General features: G+C 40.8%; 1 protein-coding gene across 1 annotated transcript in view; it reads left to right on the top strand.

Moving 5' to 3' along the window:
- ulk4 (unc-51 like kinase 4) overlaps window positions 1-14068 on the top strand; it is a 115127-nt gene that overhangs the window by 64001 nt on the left and 37058 nt on the right. The window contains exons 28-31 of the mRNA XM_033639704.2: window positions 1440-1491; window positions 2832-3036; window positions 4226-4318; window positions 11912-11960. Of these exons, the coding sequence (XP_033495595.2) occupies window positions 1440-1491; window positions 2832-3036; window positions 4226-4318; window positions 11912-11960 (399 nt within the window). The remainder of the gene's footprint in view (window positions 1-1439; window positions 1492-2831; window positions 3037-4225; window positions 4319-11911; window positions 11961-14068) is intronic.

Below are 14068 nucleotides of genomic sequence, written 5' to 3'. Positions count from 1 at the left end.
GATACTTTGGTAAATAGAGAAACTACCAACCTGTTTTCAACTGGCTCTGCAGCAACAACCATTCAGTGTTCTATCCTGTTGTCTGTATCCAGGAGCTGTATACTAATTATAGCATATTGGCCATTGAATTAATGATATACAGTAGCTTCAGCACAGCAGATATATTGTAAGAAAAAAAATAAGTAGTGCACTGCCTAATCAACTATGTACATATGAGGTTTGTTTACCAGAAGTAACAGACGTAGAACCAGCTGTTGCCTGTGATTTGCAAATGGTAAAGAAGTGAAATAAAAAGTATATACAACATTTTATCTCTTCTAGTCCTGTGAGAATACAGATTAAATGCCTGCAAAGCAAACTGAAGGAAACTCATCTTTAGTTATAACTGTGGTGATAGGACGAAAATAGGTATTTTTTGCACAACTTGCACAATAGGTAGAGGAGTAACTAAGTAAGAGAGCAAAAACTGAAGACGGGGACAAGAAAGGATTTCAGACAGTGAGGGGACATGTCAGCCATAGTTCACAGTTCAGATAAATTGCACCAAGCCTTTCGTCTCTCTCTCACACACACACACACACACACACACACACACACACACACACACACACACTCTGCCCAGTCTTTTGATGGTTGTGATATTAATACACACACCATTAAGTGGTGGACAACATCCTTTGTAGTTTCCTCGCTCTGGCTTTCAATGTAATGACCTCACACACACTCACTCAGCATTAGTGTTGTTTCTATGGTAATATTAGTAATCATGCAAATTCATGCAATACAGATTCATGCCTAAATAAGGACTTTGACAGTTGCGAAAGTACATTTGTGTGTGTGTGTATGTGTGTGTGTGTGTGTGTGTGTGTGTGTGTTTGATCAAAGAGATCATTCAACAGTGCATTTCCATAGTAATTTGATCCTGTGTGACAGTGGTCTGTGTGGTTTATGCCCACTGAATTAATATAGTACAGTGTCTTCTATTCAGTTTAATCTAAAAATATATCCTGTTTTCAGATTTGCTGTATATTAAGTAGTTTTTCAGAGGAAAGGCGGAAATTGCTTTTGTTGATATACTTTTTTTCCCTTCAAATGAGAAAACTCGGGACCAAAATGCACTTTTGATAATATTTATACTGTTTATGTTCAGCGGTAAGATTGAATATAAACTTTTACCTATTAAATCCCTCAGCACATTGGCAGTAGTTTTGCTGGTAGATTTTCTACAAGGTAATTTTGTTTTGACCTGAGTTGTTTCATGTTCATGGCACTGATACATTATCTGCAGATGGATTTATATAACTCCAGACTGTAATTGTGCCAGATTGTAGCCTTGTTTTACGAGAGTAGGTAATCAGCTTCTTGCATAGAAGCCTGGTCAGAGACTAATGCTGTGCGACATGTGAAAAGTTTCTTTTGTCTATTTATGTCTCTTGAAGGTTGTGGATTCCATCCTGCCTCCTTTGACAACACTGGCTTTCAGCAGAAATGGTAAGAGAGATGGAGGGTCATTTTTGTGAGAAGGAAGAGAGAATGAGAGAGGGGAGATGTGGAAATAGCAGCAAATGTCAGAGTGAGGGAGGAGGGAGTGAAAAAGAAAAAGGAACAGAGGAAATGGCAAATGGGAAAGAGTAGGAAATAAGGTTTAGAAAGATGGAGGCATGGTTAAGCTGAATAGGTAAGGTGCATACCATGCAACTGCAAGATTCTCAGGGTAAAATGACATCCTTTTTTGTGTGCAACATAGATTCTGTGTTTCCTTGTTACTTACTGTCATGTTGTTTTAAAAGAGCTTAAGTCCTCCTCTGAGTCCAATTCTGTATGTATGTATGTAGATATTCTAGCATCTATGTATTTATAGAACAACATACTGTTATGTTGTGTAATGTTATATTGTCTCACCGATGTACTTGTTTGGCATGGCATTTATTAAATTGAGTTTATGTGGTTGTTTGTTTTATTATGCCTCTGTGCTGGCTACAGCCATGACTGGAGGCATTAAGGTTTCAGGTTGTCCATTCGTATGTCCCATTCTCATGACCACAATACTGTATCTCAGAACGGCTTTCAGGGAGTTTCTTCAAATTTGGCACAAACATGCTCTTAGCCTCAAAACGATAAACAGATTAGATTTTGGTGATCAAAGGTCAAAAGTCATTGTGACCCCAAAAAAACATGTTAATGGCCATAACTCAAGAGTTCATATGAAATTATGACAACTTTTCATGCAAATGGGTAGGAAGTGGGGACATTATGTATCCAAGGTCAAAGGTCAACTTCACTGTGACATCATAATGTTATGCAAAAACACTTTTCTTTCCATTTTTCAACACAATAACTCAGGACCAAAAGGGGAGACATTTGGTCAGATACTGAATTGGTGACACTAATCTGTAGGAACCATCCCAAAAAAAAAAAAAAAATGGTTGGCAGAGGCATACAACAGCAAGGTGGTAATTCTAGTTAGCTCAGAAGGAAAAAATTAGAATAAAATACAATCACTTTCGTACACTGAACAGGTAAAAACTTGTCACTGAATGTCTTGTTGCCTCAGTCCTGAGCTTCACTGACATCCTGAAGTTGAATCTCACACTTTGGCATTAGTGCTGCCTCTAAACCAACAATTTTCAAGTAAAGTAATAGTGAAATGATGTCATACAGTTGTCACATTTCACATACATATAATGGTCCCCATGGAAACTAAAATACAACTAAGAAACCTTCTCTCAGTCAAGATTTAGCCAAAAGCTACTACTGACTACACACATACAGTATTCTAAGCACTTGTAGTACACTATTCTAATACTCTCCTCCTCCTCTGTGTGCTCCAGTGGAGTGCTCTGTGTTTGTTTTGAGGGTGCTGTCCGAACTCAGTCTTGTCCTGCTGGTCCAAGAGAGTGATGGAACTGAGGAAGATGAGGAGACAGAGGAAAAGAAAGAGAGAAGAGAGGAAGGAACAAGGACAGCAGAAGGAGGAGGCGATGGAAGCCACTGTCATCAAATCTTCTCTCTCATCACTAAATCTCTACTTCCAAGGTTGGTCTGACTCTTCTTTAAATATCAGCTTGACAGTGTCACAGGTTTCCTCCTATATATTTTGTTTCCATAGGAACAGAAAAGAGCTATAGGTCTTCTGAGTGGAATTTTTGACATAAATACAGTGCAGCCAAATTGGTTGTGATGCTAGAGGACAATTAGAGTAAATGAGACCATCGTCCAAATGATTCCCATCTGTTGTGTGGCAGTGGTATTGTTATCGATTATGTTTCTCGTAATTATTATAACAACAGTTCATTCACCTCCCTTTGACAACATTGTCCTTAACTAATACAAGTGCCGCACTTTTTTCGGTAAATACTAGATCTACATAGATACATACCAAAGCCAACACAGCTTAAGTACAGTGGTCAGAAATAACTTAAACCTTTGTAGCTCAGTGACAGCAGGTGATAATGTCAGAGCTGAGTATGAGAAAAAGTAAGGCCCTGATTTCTTGAAATAAGACATGGATGTCCAACCATCATAGATTCTATGATGATTAACTGGTTTTCTTGGGGTTCCTTACCAAGTGACATGCTGTGTTATGGATACCAGTAATGTAGTAAATAAGTTATTGATACGTTAAGCACTTTAAAATGGAATATATAGAGTCTTTTGTGTCTTGTGTCCTGCTTCTGTGGGTTCACGTCCCATGCTTGTCAGATACAGCTAACTGACAAGCATCTGTCTTTATGAGTGTTGGCATCAAATAAGCGTACACTCTGTGGAGAGCAGAGACAGACAAATGCCGTTTGCAAAAGTTCACATCATGACAGTACCAAAAATACAAAATAGACATTGGCTTTTGTGGTGTGTTTTCTCAGTTTCCTTTATACCCTCAATGTGGATCTATACTGTCTCCTCCTATACCGTCATTATTTATATCTGTCTTTTTAAGATGTTCTCTCTCATGGTTGCCTCATGTGTTACCTCTTGTTCACCTTTATTTCCACCCCCATTTCTCCTCCTCACACTCACATCTCCCCCCTTTGCCTCTCAAATTCTCTCCTCTGCTCCTCTTCCTTTTCTCTCTGTCTCCTATTATACCTCTAGTTCTCCCCTCCCCCTCTCCTCCACCCCTCTCCCCAGATCTGTTCCAGTTTACACTCTGTTACTAATGATCAGAACAGTACATTAATTATTAACACTATGAAAGCCAAATGTACTCGTGCATGTTTGTGTCTAGGTATGAGGCTCTTCTTAGAGCAGCAGAGCCTATCCCACTCTACGCACTCAAACTGCTGGTATCGATGACTGAACACAGCACGCACATCTGCAGGTACTGCAAACACAGGCACTCAATTAGTCACACACTTCAGTCACACACAAAGACAACAAGACACTGTTGAGGTATCGTAGTACTAAAATGCAACCTCATTTTACCCTACAGTATCAACTCAAGTATTATTAAGATTACAGTTCAGCCCAAAAACAAAAATACATATTTTTCCTCTTACCTGTAGTGCTATTCATCAATCTAGACTGTTTTGGTGTGAGTTGCAGAGTGTTGGAGATATCAGCCGTAGAGGTGTCAGTATTCTCTTGAGTACGGTAGAACTAGATGGCGCTCCGCTTGTCGGTTTTTAAGTGCCCACTACAGGAAAGAGAAGAAATAGGTATTTTTGATATATGGGGTGAACTGTCCCTTTAACATAATGAAGTACACTGGAGAGTACGGAAAACTGTGTATTACACGTCCATTCAAGTAGTCCTGTGTTTAGCAGCACAAACATACTTGTTCTTCTCGACATGGATCCATAAACATACATAATTCCTGAAATTGTATGTGCACAATTCGCTTGTTAGCTGAAGACTCTTTTGACTTCACTATTCTGTTTTTTTTTATCCAAGACCAAGCTTTGGGAAGGGTTTTGCAGTCTTAGCAGGCACACGCACAAATACACACAGGCACATTTTAGGTGCTCTCTGTGTAATGTTTTAATGCCAAGGCCAGTCATTCCCAGTTCAGCTCTGTGAATCATTACTAGTTGTTTTTTATTCACAACCACACAAACACACTCATGCTTACTATCTGCAGTGATCTTTCTTGCCCCTCTTAAAGCCAATGTTTTCTAAATAAGTAATCAGTTTAGTGGCAGGCTTGAGGTGCTGTATCAGCCAAGATGTGTAAAGACCTGACATATTGTGCTGATACATCTTTGCACACTAGCTACTCCTGAAAAGCGTTGTTGAAAAGTATACTGCACACTCTTTAAATATAAGACATAAATAAGACAAAATTACTGCTGGTGTTGAAGTAAAATTCACTACCACATAATGTTGAGGTAAATCACTATTCAGGAATTTAAAAACATGTCTGGAGGACATAGTCATCTGACACCAAAATAAAAAGAGATAATGATGTGTATTCTGGTTTGGTTGCATGGAGAATCTGCTGATAGTCTAGCCATGAGATGACTCACCTGTGTGTGTCTGTGTGTGTCTGTGTGTGTGAACATGCGTGCAATCTCTCATGCATGCACTGGTATACGTGTGTTTGATAGATGTGTTCTGACAGCAGCTGTCAGTAAGTCTTGATTCTCTGGTCATCTGTCTTCTTTTTTCAGCTGTTGACAGAAACAAAGTGAGAGTGAAAAAAGAGGAGGCAGGGAGAGAGAATGGGAAAGGCAAGAAGTGGATAGAAGGATGGAAGGAAGGATCTAAGAAGGAAGTATGGGAAAGAGATAGACAGGGAGACTGAGTTGAGAAGGAGACAAAATGTTAACAAAGGGTGGGAGACGTATATGTGTAAGGATAAGGTGTTTATGGATGAGGTTGCAGGAATCGATATGCATCACCTTCTTGCTCTGAAGAGAAGGCTAGAAAAAGTAGGAGAGAAAGGGGAACAGTTTCATCCATTGCTCTAAAATTCATCTTTCATTATTCAATACTAAGAATTAATTTACAACAACCATGATTAACCTTCTGTTTTGTCCTTCCTTCATTTCTTACCTGGCTTCCATCCACTTATTTTATCTACTTCAGCAACACTAACTCAACAAACCTCTTATCACTAATATCCCACTCTCCCTCCATCTCCATCCACCCCCTCACCCCCTCCGAGAGTTCAGAGTTCACCCTCATAGCTGAATACGCCCCTACTTCTCTTATCAGTAATATTACCCCCTCTCGTCTCCATCCTTCTCCTCCTCCACCTCTCCTCATCCCCTTCTTTCCTTGACACAAGTAGATGGACGTGAACTTTTCAAATTGGTGTCAGCAGTCTTCTCTCTACATCTCTGTTTTTCCTCTCACTCTTTTTCCTCTGACATTATTAACAATATTTTACATTTTTTCCTCTGTCTCCCTCGTTCTCTTTCTCTCACCATCTCTAATTTATTAACATTAGTCCACATTTGTCTCTTTCTCTGTGCCCTCTCTCCACAACTCTCCCTCCATCGCTGCGGTTATACAATCAGAAATTAAATTGCCTGGGTCTTGGTTAGATAAGTGTGGCTATGAAGCCAGCCGAGCGGTAATTAGATGGTAAATTGGGGACATTAACGTTGGGAAGGCAGCCTGCTGTTTCTCTCTGCATTATCACAGCCCAGGCACACCTTCAAACAACTACATTTACTATGACCTTTAGCCAAAGAACCTTATGCTGTGTGGTTACATGTGTGTGTGCCCAAGTATGTTTCAATGTACTCAAATGTATGTCTGTCTGCCCAATGTGTGCTGATGTGGCCTAGCCCTTTCGCACATGCCACACTTGTCAACCAAGTATCACATAGTATTTTCTCTGGCATTGACTGTGTTTGCCATTGCATTGTGTTTGTAGAAGAATCTCTATCTTAAACGACTTATAATTCTTGTCTATGTGTTTTTCTGTTCTTCTATCATTAGTTAAAAAGCTTGACATAGTGTCAACCTTGCAAAACCATTACATCGTCACATTGCCGAAGTCCCTGGACTAGTGTTAACAGCACCAAGGTGGTTGTTTTTACACGCCGGAAGTCTGTAATTGCATTTAACAGCCTGTTTTACTAAGCTGCTCTCTATTGTGAATGAATACATAAAAAATATTTTTAAATATTCTTTAGATGATAAAAAAAAACCCAACTCATTAACCCTATGGGCCCAAACGACACATAGTGCGTCCAAATTCACACCTGTTCTTCTCTATGGATTTTCTCCGCGACTGTTCGTCACAGCGAGAAGCCACACATATCATGTGAAACAACGGAACCGCAGCTTTCCGACAAGACCAAGCACTTGTCGGTAGTCCATTGTTTTCACAGCGAAAAAAAAATGATAATGTTACACTAAAAATATGTATAACAGAGCTTTCATACAGCTTTGCACACACATTACTGTTGGATGGATTACTCTCAAATGCAGGGTCGCACAAAAATGCCACACATATCACATGAAAGCGCAGGACCAGAGCTTTCCAGTGATACCACACACATCATTGTGCTGTCATCCCATCACGCTATAAATACAGATCAATTGTCTACAAAATAAAAACCTGATGAATTTCTTTACAACCCATTATACAGATCTTGTTATCAGTCACTTCATATAGTGAGGAATATCGTATCTTACCACGTCTTAGGCTTGCTTGTGTTTCTCCCTCTCTATCCACATTTGTAGTCCGGCTTTCAAGATGCAAATATCTCCATATTTTCCAGTTGACACTCCATCAAACTTTGTATGACAAGACCAGCGCACTTCACCTTTGCGCACCCAGACAACTGAGGCCTAATATGTATACGTGACAGGGCAGTAGTCACCATATACATTGAGGGGGACATGCCCGTGCCCCCTGGCAATTATGTCTACCTGGCACAAACCACATGTTTTGGACAACTGTGAAGTGACAGAATGTCCCAGCATCATGGTTCTTATATTGCCAGATTCCAGAGACTCTCCCCTCTTCATATATGGCAGAATATGTCAACTTCCAACTTGCTATGCTGAGATACATGTAAAAATGTAAGAATTTAGTCACACAGATTTTTTTTCATTGATATAAAAATTAATATAAAATACAGGCACATAGAAGGACATGAAATGATGGCAAATCTGGTTAGCCCAGATTGTCCTGGAAAAAACGTATATAGCATGTGGATGTAGCCTTTAGAATGACTGTGATATGAGCTTAAAAGTAAAGGCAGTAAAAATACCCCCAAAAAGGCCTAGGGCCCAAAGGGTTAAGGTGTGTCATTTGGGAATAATTGGACCATCCTCTAGGGAAGAACTTTTCAGTGACTAAATCTTTCAAATGCTAAGATGTAACCTTTTGACTTAAGTGTTTATTGTCTTTTCACTTGAAACAACAAGGTCCACTATGCCCCTTTAAAATCATTCAAGACTAAGGCCTCTAGTTGGCCATGGCAGAAGAGAGCAGCAGCGTCAGACAGCCAAACTTCTCACAGGAGAAAACTGATGTTTTGGTCCGGGAGGTCTGCTCGCAGTGTCCGAATATACAGGAACTGCGAGCAGACCTCCACGGGCTGATGATGCAAAGGTAGCCTGGGAGGAGGTCACCACAATTGTAAATCAATGTTGCGTTTCTCTTGTGTGCGCGCGCTCTCTCTTTCTCTCTCGGAGGTCTCACTCTGTTTCTTTTCTTTTGACTTTTCTAAGATGACAGATGCTGAATATATACTCCCTATCTGATGCTGTGGCTGTTTGTGGTTGGCTGAGAGGGATGTGAACTCATTAGTTTGCAGCTGTGTTAATCAAATCAGGTTGGGTTTCCATTACGCCTGCCAAACATGCCAAACGGTGCCAGTCCCCTTTGATCTGACATCAGATGTGACGGGACAGTTGATATAGAGATACATTTATGTGCTGATTGCAGATAGTTGCATTGCTAGTGGTTTCTGTGGGTAATTATTTTATTGTTAATGTGCCTGATATTCTGGAAACCTGCCTGTGAGGTTTTGGTGACGTGTGCGCACTGTCCGCTGGTCAGCCAAACTTCCGCTACACCGGCTGCGCTTCGCCTGCGCTGACAGTAGACGTGGTTTCAGCTGGCGAGCTTTTAGCGCTCCTTCAGCGAAGCCTTTTGGCACAAAACTGTCACTGCGCCAAGCTTGATCTGTCGACACCTCCCCCTGCTGCGCCGCCACACCCATCTCAGCTCACCTCGGTCTGCCAAACTACCAAACTGGATGCGCCTCGGGTTGTGCTGCTCAAAACTAGCTCTGCGTGGGGTTCGCCACCCTGTGCAGCGCCGGGAAACTAGGGGCCTAAGTGTTTAAGCTGTGAGTGTAGCTGACAGCAGGGCTGCCTGACTAGCAGAGTAGAGGTTAATCTAGTTTAGTGGTTGTCCATAGTGTGATAGTTTTTATATTCTCTTTTATAAAGATAACACTAATGATGTATGACTAATGCAGTAATGTTGTCTCATCTGTGTTTGTGCTATTATAGGTGGTCTGTTGTGTTCTGGGTTGTTCAATGTCTGGTGTTGTGCACTGTGTCTATTGATGTATAGCTGGTCGTTTAAAGGTGCTCCAGTTTATCATGTCGTGCTGGCCTGGCCTGTCCTCTCATCTCTCAGCCTGTCACCTACCTAATGGGAGGCCATCCATCACATCTACAAACACAACCAAAGACACAGACACACACACACTCAGGCACACTTACATTTACCCTTTCATAAAAGACCTAACATAGGGTACAGATCTAAATATAAAGTGCATCATTGATCTCTGGATTCAGTGATCATGGTAGGTAGAAAAAAACAACTACTACAGAGATGTAATTAGTGGCCACAACTCCATGTTTCTACAAGCCACCTGGTCCTACAGACAGTGGCAGTTCTCAGTATGGATGATAGAGATGGGCATGGTTGATTAAAAGGAAACATGTTTTTAATGCATTTGAATACTGTTAGATCAGTAGATCAGTAGTTTGCTGATTGCAGCCACTCAGTCATGGCCTAACTCCAGAGTACGCATTCATTCATCATTCATCTACCATATGTGGCAGAGTGGTTAAAACCACATTTCACCATAAAATCAAAAATACATATTTTTCCATTTCACAATTTAGGTACAGTTTTGCACTGAAGTTACTCTCGTGATGTATTTGTATCACGTTGCATAACAAACATATGTACTGATATTAACCCACAACATGATCCTTTTTCTAAACCTAACCAAGAAGTTTTGTTGCCTAAACCTAACTATGTCCCTTTACAACATGAATTACATGTTAGAGTGTTACAGCTGTGTGTCACCAAGTGACAAGGCAGAAAAACACACATTTTAAGTGCAGGGCTGCTTGAATGACAGGCTGTCTGCAAGGCATCACCACAGTCTTTGAGTCAAAAATGCCCCTTGCTTCTCTACGGCTCTAACCTCTCATCCAAATATGGTCACTTCTGGCTACAACAAACAGGATGGCAATGGCCAAAATGCTGAACTCGAGCCTTCAAAACGGCAATCCACAAACCAGTGAATGATGTCACAGTAGCTATGCCAATTATTTTATGCAGTTTGTGTGTCACATAGATATGCTAAGGCTAAAGTGTCAGATTCAGCATTTGAAGACCTGAGAATTAGAAACGGGTTGGGTATCTCCAACACTTGGCACCTCACACCACAACAATCTAGATTAAGCACCACAGGTAAGAGGAAACACATATTTCTGAGGTGAATTGTCCCTTTAATGTAACAATTCTAATGTTAAGGTAGGTTGATTGCATAAAAATGTTTCGTGCATGACCCCCTGAAACCTGGAACTACTGCTTGGACCAATAAATAACAGTTTCTGTAATGGCGTGGGGCATTTCTTCTCAGCACGCATTAAGATGAAATGAAACTGGCATTGATTTTTGTGTATAAGTAGGTTACAGGACTGCAGCAAAAGTTATCATATACAGTAGGGAAGACAAAATGTATCCCAACACACTTATAGAACATAAAGTAGTCAATAGACCAGTGAAAGAAAAACATTTAAGCAGTACAAAGGGAATGTAAAAAGTTAGGAGGACTTGGTGGCAATTTGTTACTTTTTTGCTGACCAGACACATTTCTGCTGGAACATCAAACTTTTATCAAAGACAGCCTCCCGTTGATACACCATCATTCTAAGATGGCTCGAAAAACAAAACATTATCGAAAGTTCAGTCCTCAGTGTATGCGTCTCAGAAGTCTACAGACAGGTTTCAATAAGTGATCTAGTGCCTGCCAGACAGGCTATACATCATAATTAAAATGAAGACAGATTTTTAAATCAGTGGACGGGCTTTGTTACCTTCAGCATATTAACACCAGCCTGACTTCAGTTGGCTTTGTTCCCATTACAGCCTGAATGCTTTCTTGTTTCCTTACACACACAAGGTGTGTGTGTGCATATGTGTTGACACTGCAGCCACACAGTAATTGGTTACAAATCAAAGAACCTTAATCAGCAAGTAGGCAGAACGTCATTGCTGATATAGACATCCATCTCTCTCTCCCTCTCTCTTCTGCCCTCACAGTTTTTCTTCTTGTCTTTCAATGTGGATTCATCCACATCGCTCATGTTTTCTTCTATCCATTTGTTCCACTACTCTGTCTTCACCTTCCTTTCTCCTCTTCAAATGTAATCTTCTCTTACCTCATCTTCTCCTTGACTCTCATCTCCTCTTTCCATGCCCTTCCCTCTCCTCTCTCACCTCCTCTCACTTCATTGGCTCTCATTGCGTCTCCTCTTTTCGTCTCTCTTCTCTCACCAATTCCACTGGTACCAGACAGGAGTTGTTGTAGCGGAACTCCAACCTTAATGAAGATGAAACAGCCCAGTGTGTGTGCATGTGGCCATGTGTGTGTGTGTATGTGTGAACAGTGCAGTGAATTGCCTCTAAATTAAATATGTTTCTCACCCTCGCCTTTCTACCTCTGCCTCAATATGTATTTTTCTCTTTCCTTTCCAGGTTGATTAAACACAGTAGGATTTTACCAACAGTCTTTCAGCTCATTATGGTAAGAGACCAATCTCATTTAATCAATTGATCAATTTTTATTCAGCAATCAGCAAACCACTTGGTCATTCAGTCAGTCAGTGAATCAGTCAGTCTTTTAAAGAGTCCCACACTCTGCTAATCAAAGTCAGTTATCACAATCTGTATTATTCTATGACATTTCTGCATGTAATTGCAGCTGAGTTGTGTTCTGGCTCCTTCCTTCTCTTTCCTCTCTTACTCGCTCCATGTAACCCTTGTAGAGTTCGTAGCTATGTAAATTAGTCTGAGTGGTGTTGACCTATTAGAGGGCTGGTGTAATTGACTGGCAGGTCAGCCATCGAGAGGAGGAAGGGTTAATAGAGTGAGAATATGGACTCCACTATTAAGATCCCACACAGACGCATACACACAAGCACACAGCACTTGTCTGTTATCAGCGAAGCATAACAATGTTTCCAGTAAACAGTTTATTTCACCTGACCCTTTTTGCATATGCACAATCTAATGAACACACAAACAGCACAATCTGTTTTCCGCAAACTAAAATGCTTCTGCTGGAGCAAACAATTTATGGTTTACGCGCACACACACACACACACACACACACACACACACACAGACTCACTAAATAATCAGCGTTCTGCATGGCTGCCTGTCCAGCCCCGACTAGCTGATGCAGAATGTTAAACACTCTTATCCAACAGCCTGATTAACTCCTCTCCTGATTGTTTACTTCTGTCTGAAGCAGTCATGTCGGGATCCATTAGTGCTGTCTGTATTGCTCACGTTTGGATTGATTTATGCTGCCTGAAACACTGTGATCTGGATTGATTACACCTGCCACTGCTGATCACACTTGTCATGGAGAAACTCACCTAATTGTATTTGTCTAGATGATGAAGTAGTTCTGCTTCAGACATGAAAGGACATCAGGAAGCCAACAAGAGTGTTCTTCTCTAACTGGTTGGTTGTTGTGCCTGAGGAGGCAGAAGACTGATCAGAGGGGGTTGCAGTCAAATACTTTTACATACCCTGCCTCACTTATACAGTGCATTCTGTAAATACACCACTAATACGTGTTGAATGAGTTAAGGTGCAGAGCCGTGAGTCACTAAGTTAAAATTCACTTTGGTTTCCCATTCCTTATCGTTCTTTGTCAGATTTTTGCTGCTTTAGTGATGTACACGATAATCCTTTCACAGCTCATTAGTCCATAAAGATCAAAATAAATTGGCTTTGTCATTTACTGTTTTTTGTTACTGACAGGCAGGTTGTCCTAGGTGTGAATTGATGTCATTGTCTTCAGCCTCAGGCTACTGCACATGATGAGTACCCGCCAGGCTTATCGGCCTGTACACAGATCAGGCTGATGCGCACAGACCCCGCAGGCAGAGCTGGTGTATCTCAGAGAGGATCAAATAGTGAAATGAGGGCAGGAGAGAGAAGTAGAAGTGAATTACTGCAGGAGGAAGGAGACAAGGTTTTATAAGGAGGAGATAGAGAAGAGGAAGACAGTAAGGGGAGAAAAAGCAAAAGAGGAGAAGGGAGAGGTTGACGAGATAGGCGTAAGAGGGAAGTGGAGACTACAGCCTTGCTCCCTGTTCTCTTCAAAACCAATTCATTATCAAAGGTCATAACTACACCATCCTGTGATAGACTGAATTAATTCTATCCTTTGCTCAAAATTGTGCCCCAATAACAATTTTCACAGTAGGCAAACACTTGATTCTTCTCAGATAAAATATCTGATTCCTCTGTGTCTCGCATGTGAAGAAATATGTGGAAGTAATGCTGTGCTTCTCACATTGCTAATGTCATGAGCGCCTTTCAAATATGTAACAATTAGCAAAAATGACAAAATTACCATTTGAAAATAGCTTATTTTAGCTGACAACTTTGACATTCAATCCATAAAGTGTTTGAAAGACAGCTGCTCACTTTTATACAGCAGCTTTACAGATATTGATATACAGATATACAGATATTATGTGAGACATGTGGGTGTTCTATCTGCCTCATTGCACTGTGCACTCTGTATGGGCATGTGCACCTTGTATGACTGTTTTCTGAAACTGTGAGAACTCGCACTTTGGACGCTGTGTGTGCGTTGTCCCACAGATTTCAATG

Source organism: Epinephelus lanceolatus, chromosome 10 (genome assembly GCF_041903045.1).
Source record: "Epinephelus lanceolatus isolate andai-2023 chromosome 10, ASM4190304v1, whole genome shotgun sequence".
In the NCBI taxonomy this organism is placed as follows: domain Eukaryota; kingdom Metazoa; phylum Chordata; class Actinopteri; order Perciformes; family Serranidae; genus Epinephelus; species Epinephelus lanceolatus.
The sequence above is the reverse complement of the archived record's forward strand: the minus strand, read 5'-3'. Positions and strand labels throughout refer to the sequence as shown.